General features: G+C 37.5%; 1 protein-coding gene across 1 annotated transcript in view; it reads left to right on the forward strand.

Annotated features, from left to right (window-relative positions):
- Window positions 1-22151, forward strand: part of LOC150081619 (uncharacterized) — a 264024-nt gene that overhangs the window by 43903 nt on the left and 197970 nt on the right. Inside the window, exon 3 of the mRNA XM_090380266.1 lies at window positions 7743-7798. Within this exon, the coding sequence (XP_090236392.1) occupies window positions 7743-7798 (56 nt within the window). The remainder of the gene's footprint in view (window positions 1-7742; window positions 7799-22151) is intronic.

A 22151-nucleotide genomic window follows, 5' to 3' on the forward strand; every position in this document is an offset into this window, starting at 1 on the left:
TGGATGCACTAAATCTCACTATACTCAATACAGGTGCACCGACACACGTACAGCTTCCAACAGGACACACCTCAGCAATAGATCTCTCAATTTGTTCACCAGTACTAGTCCCAGCCATAGAGTGGTATGTAATAAACGATCCCATGGGCAGTGACCACTTCCCAATAGTATGCAACTTTCTGAAAGCAAAGACTCCTTCAATTCAACCCTGCAGAAAGTGGAAATTTGTCCGAGCAGACTGGGCAAAATTTCAATTATCAATTGACCTCGATGAGGAAAAAATCCGCCTCCAGCACATTGATGATGTGACAGATTACATCACGTCGCATCTTCTAAATGTGGCTAAAGACACAATACCACTATCAAATCCGCCGGGCTGAAAGCATTATAATTACTGGTGGAATGACAAATGCACCATAGCAAAGAGAGCAAAAAATAAAGCCTGGAATTTGTTTCGGAAATGTCCGAGCACAGTCAATCTCATTAATTATAAGAAATTAAGGGCAAAAGCAAGCAAAGAAAGAATCCTGGACCCGTTTTGCATCCAGTTTTCACAGAAATACCGATCCCAAAATAATATGGAAAAAAATTAGACAGCTGTCTGGTAAGTTTTCTACCATACCTTCTCCAATCCTCTCCTGGAATGGGAAAGATCTCTCTAATCCTGTAGATATAGCTAATGCTTTAGGCAATACTTTTGCAGAAATCTCAGCAACGTCAGCCTATACTACCTCATTCCAAAGAATTAAAAACACTAAAGAAAAGCATCTATTCATTTTCAAACTACCCGTCTTCTCCCATATAACAAACCTCTGCAATATTCTGAACTTTTGCATGTCATTAGAACAGCTCGCAATGGTGCTGCTGGGCCAGATGGGATTTATTATGTCATGCTACAACATCTTGATGACAAAGCTTTGCGCTTGCTGCTGATTTTTTGCAATCGCATATTTTTAGAAAATGTTTTTCCAGCATCTTGGCATCACTCTACAATTTTGGCATTCCTGAAGCCTGGAAAAGATTCATCCAACCCGAATAGCTATAGACCCATATCTCTCTCACGCTGCCTCAGTAAAATCCTTGAGAAAATTATCCACAGAAGACTCGTCTGGATCATTGAGTCGGAACATCTAATGAGCCATAGTCAATATGGCTTTCGTCAAAACAGATCATGCTTAGATCTTATAGTCAAGGCCGAATTTGCCATCCGTAATGCTTTTGTCAAACATGAACATCTAGTAATGGTTTCAATAGACATAGAGAAGGCTTTTGATACCACCTGGCGGTATGGTATACTTAGTGATCTTTACCTTCTCGGACTACGAGGCAATCTTCCTATATTCGTTCAGAACTTTCTACATACTAGATCATTTCAAGTTTGATATCAACATGCCCTTTCCCCAACTTTCATCCAGGAAAAAGGTGTTCCACAGGGATCAGTACTGAGTTCCACTCTTTTTTGCTCTGAGAATAGATTCTATCACTAAGCAGCTTCCAAATACAATTGAGACTTACCTTTATGCAGATGACCTTTCCAACTCCTGTCATTCTCAAAACATGAGGTCTATTGAAAGACAGCTTCAGATATCACTTAATAAAATTCAACAATGGGCGAGCCTCAACGGCTATCGGCTCTCGCAGCAGAAAACAGTTGCCATCCATTTCTGTAGACAACGCAAACTTCATCCAGATCCTGAACTTCAAATTTCTAACGTCTTTGTCCCGGTCACCAGCAACATCCGATTTCTAGGATTAACCCTTGACAATAAGTTAAATTTCCTAGATCATATTAAAAATGTACGGACTTCATGTCTAAAAAAGTTAAACATACTCAGAGCTTTATCTGCCCAAACATGGGGTGCAGATCGTACCTCCCTTCTTCGGTTATACAGGGCATTAATCAGATCCCGTCTCGATTATGGTGCTCCAATCTATGATTCTGCCAGAAAGAGTGCATTACGCTGGCTTGATCCCATTCAGCACAGTGCTTTGAGAATTGCAATTGGTGCATTCAGAACGTCGCCAGTACATAGTCTCTACATTGATGCTCATGAGCCCCCACTAACTTGATGCAGGAAAACACTGTTACTGAAATATGCTGTCAAGATACAAAGTTTTGCCTCTCATCCCGTTCGGTCATACCTTTTTAACCCACCGTTAGAAATCCTATACAGAAACAAGCCTAGCATAGTAAAACCAGCTGGTCTTCGCCTTCTTGAACTGGTGCAAGTTTGGAATATTTCTATCCATTCCGTAAAGCAGGTAGCAACTTATACTCAACCTCCATGGACTCCTCCTACTCTTCCAATCTGTGACACTTACCTTTGTCAATGGAGAAAGAATTCTTTGCAAGCATCAAATATCAAACAAATTCATGCAGTTCACATTCAAAGATATTCTGATTTCTCCCCAATTTATACAGATGGCTCTAAATCTAATTCAAATGTTGGAGAAGCAGCAGTGTTTCCAAATACAATTGTATCAGCTTCCCTTCCGTCAGAATTTAGTATATTTTCTGCTGAATTATACGCAATAAAACTAGCTTTAGAAAATCTCCATTCTAACTGTTCCTTAAAATCTGTTATTTACACTGATTCCCTCAGCTCAATCATGTCGTTATGTAATTCCTCAGATAAAGTTCACCCTGTTCTAGATGAAATCAGAAGCTTATTACTGCAAATTAAAGAACCCAATCAACAGGTCACTTTTTGCTGGATTCCAGCACATTCCGGTATTTTAGGCAATGAACTGGCCGATAAAGCTGCAAAAAATCCAACTACCTTAGATTTAACCAACATCCCTGTTCCAGCATCAGATTATGCACTAACCATTCATGCTGCTTGCCTATCACAGTGGACAGCACTGTGGCACTCTCAGACTAATAATAAACTCTTTCAGTTTAAACAAGACCCAAAAATTTGGCACTCCAGTGTCCGTACATCGAGACGAGAAGAAGTAGTCCTCTCAAGGGCAAGAATAGGACATACTCATCTGACCCACCTTCATTTACTGACAGGAGATGATCCACCACAATGTACACATTGTTCTAACAATTTGACTGTAAAACATATTCTTATTGTCTTCTCCTATTATAAACAAGCCAGAACTTCATCCTTGATCTCACTGGTTAATCTACATAAACCAATAACTCTTGAAAACCTGATTGGTGATAAGGCAAATATTTCTGAATTTTTTGACTTTCTCAGGAAAACTGGGCTTTTTAGTTATTTCTGATTTCAGATTTTCTTCTGATTTATGGAAAACTCATGTTTTAATATAAGTGAATAGGCACATTATAGCCTTAGCAGCTTATGTGCCATTAAGCCTCCGTAACAACAACAAAGCAACTTATATAGTTGGAGAAGGATGTTATGTGGTGGTTTTCCATGGAATCTAGATTTCTATAATGAGCACCCTTATACCACTTGAATTGTAGGTTAGTTTATTTAGCTATTAACTAAATCACTATATGTTAAGGCAGTGGTTTTAAACCGGGGTGCCACGGCACACTAGGGTGCTGCAACAGCATTCTTGGGGTGCTGTGTAATTTGGGTTTAAGTTACTTAAAGTTATTATTATTATTATATATATTTTTTTAATTTCTATATTTATTTCATTATAAAAAGGTGTACACCATCTATTGTACTGTATCATTTTAATTTTGTGGTAATCTATAATTGATTTTTATTTAGTACCTCTATATAAAGAATAAAATTATTATATAGGTATTTATTAAAAGGTCACAAACCACTGTGTTAGGTATTTCTTTTGGCCTAGGGGTGCCATGAAAAAATTACTGGGACACTAAGGGGCTGTGAACAAAGAAAGTTTGGGAACCTCTGCATTAAGGTAACATTTCGGAAACCTTTCCAGAACCCATCTTCAGACCATACATAGCTTTATTAAAAGCTTCAGGAAAGCTTTTGATACTATGAAAGACTGCTGTACAAATTGAAGCGGTATTGCATTAAGGGTAAGTTGCTGCAATGGATAAAGGGATGATTGAGTGGGAGATGGCAGAGAATGATAATAAATGGACACTGCTCTATGTGGACTAATGTTATTAGTGGAGTCCTCCAGGGTTCGGTGCTGGACTCGTTGTTTAGTGTATTTATCAGTGATATTGGTGAAAGTATATCAGGCTTAATGTCCAAGTTTGCAGGTAATACAAAGTTGGCAGGGATGCTAATGACAGAAAAGACAGTATGCTACTGCAACAGGATCTAGAAAAATTAGGCAGATGGGCTGACAAGTGGCAACTGAAGTTTAACATTGACAAATGCAAAGTACAGTACTGCATATGGGTAGTAGTAACCCAAGAGAAACGTACCAACTGTGTGGTACTACACTGAGGGAGATGGAGAATGAAAAAGACCTGGGGGTAATTGTGCAGTCAGATATGAAGTTCTCTGAGCAGTGAAGATGGGCTGCAGGAGCATGTCATGGAGTTTTGTCAATGATATATAGGAATTTGTCAAATTATTATTATTATTATTATTAGCCATATGGTGCAAGGAAGCGTGAGGCTTATGCTGCACCAATAAAAAAAAAAAAAAATAAATAAATAAAAAATTTCTGAATTACCCTGAGAGAGCGAGAGAAGTAGAAGGGAATCACCAAGAAAGAGAAGAATGATGATATCCAGCTCAGGACCCTGGGTGTGCCAAGCCCATACTCACCAGATGTGAGCCCCTAGGGTTGATAGGAATTTGTCAATGATATATAGGTATAAGGCAATGGTCAGGCCACACCTTGAGTACTGCATGCAGGTCTGCAGGCCTCATTTTTGGAATGGTGTAGAGTTGCTAGAACGAGTACAGAGAAGGGCAACAAGATTGGAGAGAGGAACAAAGATGCACTTACAATGAAAGGCTTAAGTTCTGGAAGTTGCAGCTTCTGGAGACTAGGCACCTGCGAGGTGATCTGATTGAGGTGTATAAGGCCTTGAATGGTTTGAGCAGGCTCAATGCTGATGGGATACTTCCACTTGCTCAGATTAAGAACCTGTGATGTTCTTAATCTGTTCCAGCAATCACTGGGTAGTTGATTGCTGGAACAGACTTCCATCTGTTGTTGTGGAAGTTGATAGCTTAAATAAATTAATTTAAGGCTGAACTAGACAAACATTTGGAGTGACTGGATGGGTGAAATGGGAAAGTTTTTTTTTTTTTTTTTTTGGCTGATGCTGTATAAGCTTGCTTTCTTGCATCATATGTCTCTGCTAATGCTAAACACTATTGCGCTTATTCTTTCCTGAGAATGCATTTATATTCACATTAAAAACATAACAATCACAATCATGGTATTGTGAGTATGGCAAACAGCATTGACTTTTCTTTTTCGTCAATCAGCCCTGTAATCAGAATTTGTTGGGATGATTTTTACACTTTCCAGGCAAGACGATGAATAGTTGATAGCTTAAATAAATTTAAGGCTGAACTGGACAAACATTTGAAGTGACTGGATGGTGAAATGGGAAGGGATTTTTTTTTTTTTTTTGGCCGATGCTGTGTAAGCTTGCTTTCTTGCATCATATGCCTCAACTAATGCAAATAGGACATTGCCAGTCACCCTATATATAGTGATTTAGTTAATAGCTAAATAAAATGCCTTAATATGTGGTATAAGTAAGAGTGGTCATTATAGAAATCTAGATTCCCAAAGAAATTGATCATAATTTGTGATTTATTCAGAAAACTGATAACAAAAAAAAAAAAAAAAAAAGAAGAAGAAGAAAAGTGTTTCTCAAACAGCAATAACTTATTTGCAAACCGAGACCATTTTGTTTCTGTGCATCCTACACATTGTTCATTTATTCCTCTACGGCAGTAGTTCCCAACATGTTATGACCCACAATGTTGAACCCCTTTCAACATAATATTTTTATCACAAACCACTAAGCCTATATTCTTTGAAATCGCATAATAGTCCTGTTTTATTATAAAATATTTCCTGTAATAAGTTTTTATAAGTGATACTGCATAATAATATAAAATTATTATTAAGTACCTATACATGGTAATGGTCTTTGAGAATGAAAAATTTGTCACGCATGCTCGTAAGTAAGGGCACATGATTCAAACCACAACTAAATATAAATTTTGAACAGAACTACCAAAAACAGAAGGAGGCACCAAAAACAGAACAAACAATGAGGCAAAACAATGAAATGTGTATCCTTAGTAAAGGGATGCTGAACTATCTTGGTCTGACCCTGATGACAAGTAAAATCTTTGTTCTATACTGATGCTGTTTAGTAAGCACTTGTGAATTTGTTTTTCAGATATATTCCATAAAACACTTTTTTTTTCCTTTTTCTTTTTTAGTATTTTCCAGTAAAACACAGGTGCATCTTATCTTTTGTAAAATATGGGAACTAGTCCATGCATGTCAGGGTGCTGAAGTAAAATAAAAAATTAAAAAAAATAAATACAGAAAGAAAACATGAAACAGAACACTCATTAATTTAGAAAAAAAGAAGTTAATAATCAAGTATGCAACGATATATATATATATATATATATAGTGATGCGCATGATGAAAGAGAATGATGTTCCAGTATGCTCCAAACTAATATGTATTCCAAGCACTAATATGTATATGATATTAACTCACCAGACTGTGCCATGACTAAAGTGATCATTAAAAAATGCTTAATTTTTTGCTATTGCTGTAATCTTACAGTGTAATTATTGAACTGCAGTATTTAATTGTATGCTGAGTGGACAGAAATCATGGGATACCTACCTAGTAACAGGTAGGCTCACTTTTCGCCTGGATAATGCCAGTCACACGGCAAGGTCATAATTCCATTGTTTTCCTGGGTGGAGGATCCAAAGCTCAAATTGACCTTTCCACATCATCCCAAATATGCTCCATGAGGTTCGCTTCCAGTGAACGGGGAGGCCATTCCATGGTAGTAAAATCTGCGGAATGCTCTTCGAATTAAGTTCACTGCTAGCCATAATTCCATTGCTTTCCTGGGTGGAGGATCCAAAGCTCAAATTGACCTTTCCACATCATCCCAAATATGCTCCATGAGGTTCGTTTCCAGTGAACGGGGAGGCCATTTCATGGAAGAAAATCTGCGGAATGCTCTTTGAACCATGTCCTAGTTACCGTGGATCTGTGGGGAGGCATATTGTCCTGCTGGAAGAGCCCATTGCCCTGTGGGTTCACAATTACCATAAAGGGATGCAGGTGGTCTGTAAAGATGGACACATAACCTGGACCATTCAGAGATGCATTTAGACGTACCAGAGGTCCCAACATATGCCAGTTGAACACGCCCCAGACCATTACCGACCGTCCACCTGCCTGAACAGTTCCTTGTTGACATGACAGGTGCATAGCTTTGTGCAGTTTCTGCCAGATACGCACCCTCCAGTCCGCTCGAAATAACTGGAAATGGGATCAGAAGACCCATCACCAATCATCCAAGGTCTAGTGCCATGGATCACCCTGCAATAGTGACCCATGCCTCGGGCACCCACTATCATCCACCTTTCAAAGTCAGTTAACTCAACATTGATCCATACTGACATCGAATTACCGTCTATGCGAATGCAGTGTACCTATATACCTGCCACAGTGGGTTTGTCCACTAGCGAGAGGGGTGACAGCATCGCGTTGCCCAGGAATCAGGTGTCTCACAAATTCTGTCCTTTCAGTGTACTTCAATAACACAAACTAATATTGTATTCATGAATTAAATCCTATTTTGTTTTTTTTTTTTTTTTTAGGGAAAAGTTGAAGGGATTTGATAAAATATTGACATCTGCGGATTCTGAGCTGAATGGTAAATACCATATTTATTTTATTTTCTTATTTATTTTTAACACAGAAGGACTGTTGGTGACTTGTTTACCTTGGATGAAACAAGTTTGATAATGTCCATGTTGGTTTACATTTCAGGAGCGATCGATGTCAGTTTCTTGAGCTAATTTTCTTTTCTGTGATTAAGAGAAGTAAAAATTAAATAACTGATTCACTTGTTACCAGTTAATTACTAATTGATATAACTAATAATATATCAAGTAATTGTTTTCCTTCACACTGCACATACCTCGCAACGTAATAGTTACAATGGTGCATGAAATACAACACATATTTCAGACACATATTCCAGTAAACAAATTTCATTAATGAATTAAACACATAGCAACAAATATCCCACATTTTAGTATGCTGTCAACACTTTCATAATACAGTTTACTTATTTTTTCCTGGATTTTAATAACAGTTGAAACATAACTTATTTAATGTTTCTGTTCTGATTAACATAATAAGCAAATAATAATACATCATGTATGTATTTTGGTGGAAATTGATAGCAAAAAAAAAAGTTTCTCAAACAGCAACAACTTTTATGCTTGCATTGAGAATATTTCACTGCAATAATTCCATTCATTCCTTCAATACGGGCACTGCAACAAATGTAATATCCTGTCCTTCTGCCACAATATGTGTATTATATGGATATCCTAATGTGACATGTATGATAATAATAATAATTGCTGGATTTCTGTACAGTTCACTGAGCACGTTGAATTACTACATGCTGACAGACAGATAGATGGTCATCATGAAGACATTTATTCACTTATATAAGCAAATGTCTCCAAAAATAGTATCAACACTTATTTTGAGGTAAGATTGAAGTGCATTTTTGCAGTGATTGGATATCATTTATGCCTTGTGGTATTGAATTCATGAGTTACTCTGCACAAACAGTGAATTTTCCATTTTTTGAAATGATATACCAAAGATAAAAAAAATAAAATAATAATGATCTCGTTGCAGTTCTGTATTTTGAAGTTTTGTGCTCTAGACGTAATTACAACTGAATTTTTCATGTAGGCAATCAAATTGTCAAAAGTCATAATGCCAACAGCATTAAAACCCCTACACACATTGAAACACCAACAGATTTGAATCTCCTGAATCAAAAGATTGCACCTGAAAACACCAAAGGGTTTGAAATGCCAACAGGCATGGAATGGAGATGGGTCAGAACATTAAACAACATTAAACAACATCAGAACATAGGCAAAACGTTAAACGGATTAAAACACCAACAGTCTGTAACAGGTTAAAATGTTAACCCATCCCATTGTCCTTATGCAAAAAGTATGTATTAATTGGTAAACAATAATTGTTTACCAATAAGGAGGCAAAATTTACCAATAGCTAAGATAAGGGGGGCGAAACTATATATCCAAGATGTATCGTGTTCCCTTCTAGAACCTTATTTCACCCAACTTCAATAGCATTTTCCCACCTCTTCTTCTTCATTGATATATCACTTAATTTCATTAAATACATGCCCTTCTTTCTAGTTTGCACTAGAAAGAAGGGGATGAATCAAATTGATCCATTCGATATCTATTGTTTGACTGGTGATGAACCTGCTCAGGTTGCTGACAAACTGAATGAGTATTTTTGATCTACTCTTAACACAGGAATTTTTTAGGGAAGGGGATGCTTGAAGTTTATCAAATTCTAATAGGAAGTTAAATGATTTTGTAATAACTGAGAAGAAAGTGGAAGAGAAATTGTTGCATTAAACACAAGAATTATAAGAGCCATAATTATAAGAGTATCCTTGGATTAAGGAAGGTCCCCACAGACTGGAGTTATGCTAATGTATCCCCAATTCACAAAGAGAAATCAAAGGATGACACGAGTAATTACAGATCTGTTAGTTTAACTTCTGTTCGAGGGAAAGTAATGGAGTCACTGGTAAACAAAGTAATTCAGTAGTAATGAAAGCCGCAATTATACTTCAGACACAGCATGGGTTTCTTAAGGGAAAATCTTGTTTGATCAAGTAATCACCCTCAGATGACTCAGGGAATTCAACTGGATGTGGTCACAAAGGAACTGGATGCAAAGAATAATTTTGATGTATCTTATACTTGTGCTTCGGGAAAGCTTTTGGTACTGCTGCACATAAGACTGCTGTATAAATTGGACCAGTGTGGCCTTAAGGCAAGTTGCTGCTATGGATAAAGGGATAGTTGAGTGGAAGAAGATAGAGTGGTAATCAATGGACACTGCTCTTTGTGGACTAATGTTATCAGTGGAGTCCCCCAGGGTTTGGTGTTGAGCCCATTGTTGTTTTCTATTTTTATCAATGATATTGATGAAGACATATTAGGCTTAAATAAATTCAAGGAAGAACTGGACAAACTTCTAGAGCAAATGCAGTTTTTTTTTTTTGACTGATGCTGTATAAGTTTGTTTTTGCATCATATGCCACTACTAATGCTGATCTGTTGTTGTTGTTGGAGTTGATAGCATAAAATAAATTCATGGAAGAACTATACAAAATATTGGAAGGAACAAATAGGTGAAATGAAAAGTGTCATTTGTTTTTGCTGATGCTGTATAAGCTTGCTTTTTTTGCATCATTTGCAACTTCTAATGCAAAAAATAAGGGGAGGGAAGCAATTTGATTCACTCTCTTGATTTTATTCGTGTAAAAAATCGTTTCCATTTTTTGGCTCTCTTTTCTAAAACATTTTCTGCGTTTAAGGCAGAAAATGTTTTTCCATGCTTCCAAAGCTGGGCCGACATGTGATTTATTGTATCAATAAAACATTATTTGAAACGTGCAGGTATTTCATAGGAGCTTTGGAAGCATGTTGCATTCATTGACAGGGATCATAGAGGAAATTTCTCCACCAAATAAATCAACCATCAGACCAGGAAAATATGAACCCATGTTGGTGAGACTTCTCACAAAATGTGAGAAGTCTCACCAACAAACTAAATACATTGCAATCCCTACTCCTCATGGAAGAATATGAAATCATACATATTCCAGAAACCTGGTTACCCAAAAACAATCACCTAGATACACTTGTGCAGCCAACAAGGCATAGCTCTCTAGAGAATTCCAGAGATGCCAGAAGAGGAGGTGGAGTCGCCCTGGTCTTCAGAGAACATTACCAACTCACTTAAACCAGTCAAACAAACAACTTTGAAGCTCTGTCCACAGTGTTATCAAACGAGGACACCCGATACAAGTCTGTGTAATATATTTTCCCCCAGATTATACCAAAGAATCAAGAGCGGTACTACACAATTGGATAGCCACAAACTTGAAAACAGGCCAAAACCATAGTGACAGGTGACTTCAACATGTCTACAACACGCCACGAAGAAGCCAGGAAAGAACTTGATGCCATATTTGCTTTCCTAGGCCTTGTATAAATTATTACTAGCCCAACCAGAGGTAATAGCACACTCGACCTCTTATTCCATAATGACAGCATCTCTGTGATCACCTCTTATTTTAAATTCTACTCTGACCAAAATCCTATCACATGTGAAATCGCCTTACAGGAAAATCACAATCTTTATCTACACAGAAAAAAAAAAAAAAAAAAAAACAACCTGAGAAAACTGATCTTTTCCACAAAATTCCTGGAACCAGCAATCACCCTCAGACGACTCAGAGAATTCAACTGGACATACCTTTCACTGTCCCTCCTGATGTACCCCTAAGCCATCTGGCCAAAGAGCTTTATGGAATAGCCAAAGAGGGAGCTTTAAAAGAAATATGCATCACCACCAGAACCTCCGCATGGTTTAATCAAGCCATTAAACAAACTTCAGCGCCTATAAAAAGGATAGGGCTCTCTTTTTAAGACAGAAAAGATTTGCCTGCAATCAACTTGCCCTGGATAAGCTGAAAATATCTAAATGACCTCCAAAAACAGAGCCACAAGCAAATCACTATGAAGGAAGAAATATTTACCACACTGGTGCTAAAGACCTTACATAGCAGCCTAACAGCAATAGGTATCCCAGAGAACACCAACAAGGAACTCCAAAAAGTTGCAATTCTGAACACCTGTAGGATAGTCAGAGAGTTCCTTGACCAACAGTAACAGCAGACTTATAACTACTCCATAACGGGTACTTGGTAGCAGTACCCGTTATGAAGTGGAATCACCCAATCAGGGAGAAATAATATAAGAGCAGCAATAATAATAATAAATATATTATTATTGTTATTAGCCTTGTGGTGCAAGGAAGCTCGAGGCTTATGCTGCACCAGCCAAAAAAAATTTCTGAATTACCCTGAGAGAGAGAGAGAGAGAGAGAGAGAGAGAGAGAGAGAGAGAGAGAGAGAGAGAGAGAGAGAGAGAGAACAAACAAAAGTCAAAAGTAGAAGGGAATCACCAAGAAAGAGAAGAATGATGATATCTAGCTCAGGACTCTGGGTGTGTGTCAAGCCCATACTCACCAGATGTGAGCCCATGGGAGTATTATTCTTTATTGAACAGCTCTCATAGTTAAAATATCCCCAAAGTATCACTGACCCACCACCAGCTTGAACAATACGTTATACGAAATTTGGATGAAATGGCTGTTCCTTCTCCTGTCAACTTGGTACATGGATTTGTTAGAGTGTATGCAAAATTTGGATTTTTTAGTCCACATCGCAGCTTTACATTCATCAACAGTCGTTTTTTTATGCCTTTTAATCCATATTTGTGAGGCATTTTTAGCGCAGCCATTAACATCAGTCTTTTTCGGTTGACCCTACTCCAGATATCCATGTTATTCAATTATATTTTTAGTGTTCTCTTAGAAATTGGCTGTTGAGATCCATGTTGACTGCAGCAGTTCGTGTCTTGCTTGAAATCGTTTTTCTTTACTAGACGCTGTATGTGACTGATCACGATCACTTAGCACAAACTTTCGATCAGCATTTCTGCCACCGATTTCTTGTTGATTTCGACTTGCACCATTCTTTAAACTATTTTCATTTCTGAAACACCAGAAAATTCAGCTACTTCTTCAACATGACGCCCTTTAGACCTGCGAAATGCAATCACTCCTTTTTACCACTCAGACTTTTTTTTTTGTACCCTCAAGTATGCCACTAGTTTCGACCATGAAAGGTCAAAACTAGTGGCATATACAGGTGTCATTGTAAGGGGGGGGGGGGCATGGTGACCAGATTTTTGAGTTTATTTTTAGAATGCCACCTGCAGTCTTTTTCTTTAATTTGGAATGGAATGGAATATGCCCGCTTAACCAAATTTTTTGTCGGAGAGGGGAATATTCCCCCTCTGCCCATCCCTCAATACGCCCCTGATCGAAACATACACAGGTGGTATACCTGTGGAGAAAATGGATTAAACTTATACTGTTATTTCAGTACTGTAAGCAAACAAGCATAGAAAATACACGCGTTCATTCTGTTATGTTTTCCTAAATACTGTAGTGAGCAGTTTTTTGTCCAGTGTCTATACAGTATTTTAAACTATTGCAATCGAAGTGGAACGGAATGGCGCTTCTGCTGGTGATAAGTTTGCAGTTGCGAATAAATCCAAAGTTGTCCGGTTGTCCTAAAAAAAATAAAATAATAATAAATATATAATAATAATAATAACTTCAGTGTTATGATGGTTACCGTTGATTACAAGTTTGAGCATTCGTAATTAGTTGTAGCCGATGAAGGAAACCAAGGATCAAGACAACCTAAGAAGTTACCTATTTATCTAGGATGCCAACTTCAAGTTAAAAATGGGGGGAAAAAGTACAAATAAAATAAAGTTGTCGTAATTTTCAAATTCAGTGCATATACGGGGGCAGTATGACTTAATCATTTCTCACATTTCTGAAAATTTATTAATATTTCATCTATTGCAATGATAAATAATATTTTAGCGAAATTCTTTTTTAATTTGTGACGTGGGGTCAAGGGCGTGGTTCACTTTGTAGTTCTTATAAACAATAACTCAGCCATGGTGACAGCAAAATGTTTCCCAGTGTACAAAAACTGCATGTACACATGTGTATTGTCTTATGTTGGGTAGGGCCGTGCAAAGGTACTTGGGGGCTCGGATGCAAAAGAGTTGAGGGGTTTCGTTTATTTATGTTGAGACTTTGATGATTCCCTCTGGCCGACCGGGCTAACCGGGTGGGTAAAGTGCCTGCCTGGCAACCCAAAGGTCGCGGTTTGATTCCCGTCTCGGGCTTGGATCAAAGTACTGCAAAAACCTTGGGAGGTGCATTATGGCCACAGAAGCCTATGCGCCAACAACTACCAAAAAAAAAAAAAAGATTTCCTCTACTGGCATCCCCTAGATTGGGGGCCTTGTGTGGTGTATCCAATGCATCTCCTATTTGCACAGCCCTGATATTGGGCGGCACCGGAATGTTAGTTCAACTCCGCTTTGGTACCTTATGATGAATACGGAACAGTGTAAAAGCCAGAAAGGTAATGTAATGTTTAGTTGTTTCTGGCCATTTAGTCACCAGGAAGGCGATCACTCGGAAAGCCTGCTTGTCCGTCTACACCACAGGATGTGAGCCACAACTATGTGTGTATTGTAGCTCACCTTTAAAATGTTGTCTAGTGTGCTGGTCATGAAATGGACAAAATCCTGCACCCAGTGGCGTAGGAACACCTTGGCATTGGGGCAGGTGCCAAGGGCGCCGACAGAAGAAGGGCGCCACTGACAGGCCACACAAGTACAGTGCCAAGCTATTTCGACACCCGAGGCTAGCTGACGAAAAGGCGCCCCTCGATGATGTCGAATCAAGATGACAGCACATGGAGGGTGAAAATTAATTTTCACACGGCGATTCAAGCCTGCATGCATCCTTACATCTGAGTACATTTAACACCAGGGGCTTACATCTGGTCAGTATGGGCTTGGCACACCCAGGGTTCTGAGCTGGATATCATCATTCTTCTCTCTCTCTCTCTCTCTCTCTCTCTCTCTCTCTCTCTCTCAGGGTAACTTGGAAATTTATTTTTTGGCTGGTGCAGCATAAGCCTCTGGCTTCCTTGCACTATATGGCTAATAATAATACATACTGCATAGCATCATAGATCTATTTGCTATCCAGAATGTAACTTTGAAGGGACCAATCAGGCGATTGCTTCATCAGCGCATGCTCGAATGCATAGTAGCATTTGCAATTCACGCATTGTGTACAAACTGAATAAGTTATAAGTTATAGTGTTTTTGTGATTGCTATATAAACAGCTAATCGTGAATATTGTGATTTATAATTTAAATAAAACAATAAAGGCCAAATTAATTTTAGACAAAAAAACATTCCGCTAGTTTACAAAACTGGATTACAATAAGCCAATCCAAATCTGAAAGTGACAAAGAAAACGAACATGATTCGAATGAAGATGAAACAAATGATGACGATGCCACTGAAATGGAAGTCCAAGAAAAAACTCAAACAGTTGAAGTTACTTTAAAAGAATTAGAAAGTGTGGACAATAACCAACAACATTTGGCAGAAGAAAATGATGGCAGTAATAATATTAACATGGAACATGTAAGTCTGAATTTTAATGATCTGACCACATGGAACTTTAATACCCACAAAAACAGATCTCTTATGGTGCAACGCGGTCCAGAACACATAGTCTCCTGTCGCTAATGGCCAATATTTCAATAATTCATGGAAATACAAAAATGAAGGTATTGAAAAAAAAGAGAGGAAATGGTTATTTTATTGCAAAAACAAAGATGCAATATTATGTTGTCAGTGGTGTGGTTTGGCTATGCGAGTACTAGGCTTTCTGTTTTATTATTTTTTGCTGCATAAGAACCACTGCTGCAAATCTATTGCATCGGCGGTTTGATCTTAGTATCATTCCGTCGTTGCATGGATTTGTTTAGCATTCAAAATGCAGTGATTCCCTGACTATTATTGGCCTCGTAGTCCTATGTTGAGATGAGGCATAATGGTCAGTCTGTTTTATTAATTATTATTTTTAATTTATTTGGTCATGTAATGTTATTAGTCTACATTTCCACCTTAGTGAGATTTCACATAATTCGGAAACGGGTGCCTACGAGGGGGCGCCGCTAGTTTTCTTTTAATTGGCTTAATTTTCTAAATTATTATAGGAACGTTGCTTCAACACTACCCTCTCCTTCTTCTTTACCCCCCCTATATATTTTTCTGTTATTGTTATTTTTTATTTGGTTCAGTTAATATTCATGCTACTGGCAAAAATCCAATTTTAATTTAGTTTATTATAAGCAACATGTAGTGGACTGTGCTTTTCTGCTGCCAGCTTTTCTACTATTCTTTCTTATTTATTTTTAATATATATTTTAAATTTTTATCTCTATTTAATTTTTGGATTAATTGGATTATATATATATAAGCTAAATTAAAATAGGATATTTGCCAGTAGAGTGAAAAAACTTAACCAAATAAAATAACATAACAATAACAGAAAAATATATATAGGGGGGTGGATAAAGAATATTTATTTTACTTTTTATTTTAAAATAATATAATATATTTATTTTAAAGAATATATATATTTTTCTGTTATTGTTATGTTATTTTATTTGGTTAAGTTTTTTCACTCTACTGATTTGCCATGCTACTGAAGCAAATATCCTATTTTAATTTAGCTTATTATAAGCAACATGTAGTGGTTGTGCTTTTCTGCTGCCACTGATGTTAGCTTTCCTACTATTTTTTCTTATTTATTTTTAATATATATTTTATTAATTTCTATCTCTTTATTTAATTTTTGGATTAATTTGATTATATATATATATATATATATATATGTTTATATATATATATGTTTATTATGTAAAATTATTTAAGTTGCTCTGAGAAAAAAGCTAACTTTTAAGCGACGTCATACAAGTCTGTTTATTGACAGCAGAATTGAACCAAACCCTTGGAAAGAGCACAGTGACAAAGAGGAGTGGGAGATAAATTAAAACAGAACAACTTCGAATTAATGGAACCGTGGATAGAAAGTATGTATCAGATAAAAAAGATATGTGGGATTAACCATTTTAGAGTTGCCGTATTGAAAACAGTAACTGTGGGAAAAAAATTGAAGTGATTTTTCCTTCAGAGGAAGAGACCAACGTTCTGGCTGACGACCATGATTTGAAAATTTTTGTTTTGGTAGGTACTTCAGGATCAGTGATAATTCCATCAAATTCAATAACACGCCCTTTTCGAATAAGGCGCACTATAGTAAGCTTAGCTTATGCGCCACTACACACACACACACACACACACACACACACACACACACACACACACACACACACACACACACACCTTTTCGAATATAATACGAAAGTTCTATGAAAATTAAATGGAGATCGAATGGAAGATCTAAAAAACCTCAGCTTAAGTCTGTCATTGAATTTTTTGATGTGGGGAAGAGGATTGCCGATTTTATGGTTTACCTACTGCGCCAGTCTAGGATATTCCTCATATGATGGTCCGAATGTTAGAACTCCTCTGACCGTCTGGTCGTCCAGGAGTATTTATTTATATTTATTAGTTAAAAAGAAAAATAAATATTTTTCTTTTTAACTAATAAAAGCTGATGTGTAATGCCTGCACGTATTTTTAATATATTCAGCCTTGTTTTTCTATGCTGGATCTTAATATTTCTTATTCGGTTACTACCCTAATCTGGGTGCGAAGTATTCTTCAAATTACCTCGAGCTCTTACTATTGTGTCAAATGTATACGGATCATTAAATGCCAAATTAAATTATTCACATGCACTACTTAACATAATTATACGCAGAATGAATATGGATGGGAATGCCAGGGTGGTTCCGAATATATTAAGAATATGCCATCTCATTGACCGTTTTCGTGAGAGTAGGAATGTCGAAGACTTTTACCGGATGTGGTCGACCAACGGTGCTCAGCAAGATCTTTCTTCAGGAAGTGCAGCCGATGCACTGCACTCGACTCATATTAAGGTGCCTGGTTGCCAACATCTGTAGTCCACATATTGTAAGCGTTTACTCATACGGGTGCCGTTTTGCAGATACTGTACCGAGCTTTTTTTTGAAAAGGGTCCAAAAACATACAGTCCAAGCGAGTTGGGGATGGCTGTTTTTGGACCCTTTCAAGAAGCTCGATATCTGTTTTTAGATGCGATCTCCACGCACTTGGACACAGTATTCCGAGTACAGGCTTGAGATTTTCTTATGCTATATGATTATACGGTTTATCCATGTGCAGATTATTCAGTTTGGGCGCGTAATTTTTTGTTCCCCGTTTTCTTTTAAATTTCGTTACTTGAAGAATTTATTGAAGAATCAGTGCGTTGTCTATAAATTGAACTATGCTTTCATTTTTTTTTAAATCTTTCAGTTTTGCGTTTCCAGGTTTCAAGCTATTTTTAATCTTTATGGCTCCTCTCGCGTAACGGAGGTAATAAATTAACAGTGCGCAATTTCTCGTTTGTTTATTTATTTTTGTTTAATTATCATTAATTGATAATTAAAAATAAATTAAATATTCATATAAAAAGACGAATTATTCGCCATCATTGGGCCCGTTCTTTAAATACTAGGACTGAGTTTTTGTCTGATTCCGCATTGTGTGTGTGTTATCCTTATTAGGAAAAAATAAAATGTTTCGGGACAAAAAATCGACAAATCCACATTTCTCAGTTCACTTAACTTAATCCTGCTTGAAAAAGCATCAGTAAGTTCCCTTCACTGACGAAATTCATACCCGGACACCCTGAGTCTTCAGAAACTGCGAAAATTGTTATAGATATACAGGGAGGGCCATATATCGGTTTACCGTGAAGTAAATACCGAAAATACATAGTTTTAAAAATTTATTAAATATCGTAACATCATGCGAATATAATATTAACGTTAATAAAGTGTTTAACTCGTTATGAACAGCTGAAGTCAATTTACATTGTACAAATTATTTCTCTTTAAACTGGTATATGGCCCACCCTTATACAATATTTAGGCTGAATATAAAAATCATTTAAATTTACATGATTTTGAATTAACGGTTATTCAACAATTAAGTCTATATATTAGATTTATTAAAAATGTAATTTTAATCATAAATGAAATTTTAAATATGAATAAGTGAAATGCATTCAGCGACATGCTAATATCAGAAATCGGTAACTTGTATACTTGTAACTTGACACAAAAAAAAAACAAACAAAAACATTCGTTTCAGTTACAAATAAGTGTGATTCTGACGACTGATTAAAGTAGTATAATTATAATTAACTGTGCTACGTGAACTTCGTTCCACCTTGATTTTATGTTTCCTCTTAAGGATATCTACAGCTAATTGCGTCATATTGTAGTTGTCCCGGTTGCTCAGTCTGACGTCATCCTAAAGGACGTCCATGAACTGGTTACAGACAACCGCTTGAGTCCTGGTACCGTGACCTATGTCCTACAGCGGCTAAATTGCAGCGTGTTTTGCATTTATTAGGAACTAAAACAAAACAGAACTGATGCAACTTTGCATTTTCGTATCCTAAAATTACATCTGTGACAAGTAAAACTCGTTAGAGAAGTTTTGTAGCTCTGAATATATTTTTAAGAGAAATTCCATCCTGATAAAATCAAAAAGTGGAGATGAGTTAATACCACTACACAGAGGTAAGTTAATTTACCTTGACCAGTTGCTCACGAATTTCTTTGAATTTCCTAACATACATGCCGAATGCATTGTGTTCAATTAAATTCAGCCTGCGTTATGCAACAGTGTGACACATTGGACTTGTTTCTCTGTGACACATTGGACTTGTTTCTCTGAAATGGCTTATGAAATAAAGTGATTGATCATACCAAAGCATTACTTCAGTTTTTTGTAGCAAAGCAGAGATTCGGCACAGGCGCAACCCATATTTTCTATCCAGCTGGATACCCTGACCAAGTGGCTTTAAAGTACACCAATGATTTCCCCTCTAGTTTTGTTCTGCGGAGCCATGTTAAGACCATGGTACTCGGATGCAAACCCGTAAAGCATGCCCCACAGAGAAGTAAGATATGTTACTACTCTGTGGCATGCCCTTTCCCCGCTACATCAGAAATCTTTCATGAACACTATTAAATTTGTCGTCACGCCACTATCAAACAAAGTCTCACAGATAATACTGAACAACAAATTTTGGGTCATATCTTGTTACGGGCATAAAAGCAAGTTTACTTTATAGATTTTGGGGCGCTAATCACGGAAATATTGCTTAAAATGGCAGATTGGCTTTTGTTTTCGAAAAAAAAAAAAAATAGTGTTTTATATTTATACAAGGTATTTTTTATTTATATGGCAATAAGATGTAGCTACGAGTATACCTGTATCAAATGGGGCTGTGCGTGTAGAACAGTGGTATCATCACCGCCCTCCCCACGCCGGGTGAAAGAGGTCCGGGTTCGAATCCCGTCGATGACACGAGGAACTTTAATGGACCTTTTTCACTCCGTGGCCGAGTTAGTCGGTCTCAGGCGGAGATAGCAAGCCCCTCCCCCAGAAACTGGGTTTTTTTTTTTGTCCAGCAAAACAGGAAAAATCGACAAGAGAACACACGGGCAATTTACAGACAAAATACATATATGGATATATTAGAAATAATAGGTACCCCTAATATAATAGTTGATTTTGTATCAAACACGGGACCTTTTTTGCCTCTCGCGTGTATTCAATTGCGGGAGCATCTCTTTTCACAATCCAACAATAATCGGCTAACATGGCAGCACTCCATTTGCTTTTGTGTCTTTGTTCCATCGCTGCGATGTCTTGATGGAAGTGCTCACAAAAAATCGACAAATGTTCACCATGTTCGTCCCTGACGGCACCACAGTTTGGCGGGAAGAAAGCCAGGTGTGAATACAAGGAATGTATCTTCAATGACATGTTGCCCCCCCCCCCCGTTTTTCGTAAGAAGTAATGAGATCTTCCACAAGCTTCCGGCTTTAACGTTTCCTAGAAAACCAGTTGAAACATTTCGAAATGCTTTCCACGCTAATTTTTCGCTATCACTAAGGGCACATTCGAACTGTTCGTCTTTGAAAAGTTGCCTTATTTGTGGACCAATGAGAACGATTGCTTTAATCTTCTCTGTACTAAGTATTGAGAATTTCTCTTGCAGGTATGTGAATGCAGGACCGTTCACGTCCAAAGCCTTTGCGAAATTTTTCATGAGCTCCTGTTTGATGTGGAGTGGTGGAAGCATAACTTTATTTGGATCTACCTGAGATTCAAATGCTACGTTCTTCATTCCAAGTGTTAATAATTTCCGTTGAGGCCAACTCCTCTTCTTGGCACGGCTGTCCCACTCGCAGAGAAAGCAACAATACTTAGCTTTTTTTATAGTCCTAATAAAATGGGAATTACCTTAAAATTACCACATATCTGCCACTCATACTTCTGATAGTGCACATCCATGGTTACGTATTTTTTTTTTTTTTTTTTGTGGACGGCATACGCAAGAGGTATTGAAGGCAGCATATTTCCATTCTGTAGTAGCACAGCTAACCTCAGAAGCGTCTAAAAATAGACGCCATTCTTCGGGAACGTACCTCATATTTCAATATGTGTTGATTAACTTTTTTTAACCATGTGCAATGAAATTCTTGAGATGGTAGGTCGCGGCACATTAGACCATCTGCCATTAGCATTAGCATTAGTAGAGGCATATGATGCAAGAAAGCAAGCTTATTCAGCATCAGCCAAAAAAAAAAAAAAAAAAAAAAAACCCTCTCCCATTTCACCCCTCCGTTCGTTCGAAATACCTGTCCAGTTGAGCTTTAAATTTGTTTAGGCTATCAACTTCAACAACAAGTGATGGAAGTCGGTTCCACCAACCAACCACCCGCTGGCCAAAGGCAAATTTCCGCACATCTATCCGACATCCGTCCTTCCTCAATTTGAATTTATGCCCTCTGAGGTGATTATTCTGAGAAAGATGAAGAATCCCATTGGCATTGAGCATGCTCAAACCATTCAAAGCCTTATACACCTCTATCAGATCACCTCGCCGGTGCCTAGTCTCCAGACTCTGTAATTTGCAAAACTTAAGCCTTTCTTCGTAAGAGCAACCCTTTGTTCCATTTACTAATCTTGTTGCCCTTCTCTGTACCCGTTCCAGCAGCTCTACATCCTTCTTGAAATGAGGCCTCCAGACCTGTATACAGTACTCAAGATGTGGCCTAACCATTGCCTTATACAAGGGAATAATCACCTCCTTATCCCTGCTAGAAAAATTCCTGTATATCATTGACAAGACACCATGAGCTACTCTTGCAGCTCGTCTGCACTGCTCAGAGAACTTCATATCTGCCTGCACAATTACCCCCAGGTCCTTTTCATTCTCCACCACTGTC

Source organism: Mastigoproctus giganteus, chromosome 8 (genome assembly GCF_048544385.1).
Source record: "Mastigoproctus giganteus isolate SK-2022 chromosome 8, ASM4854438v1, whole genome shotgun sequence".
Taxonomy (NCBI): Eukaryota; Metazoa; Arthropoda; class Arachnida; order Uropygi; family Thelyphonidae; genus Mastigoproctus; species Mastigoproctus giganteus.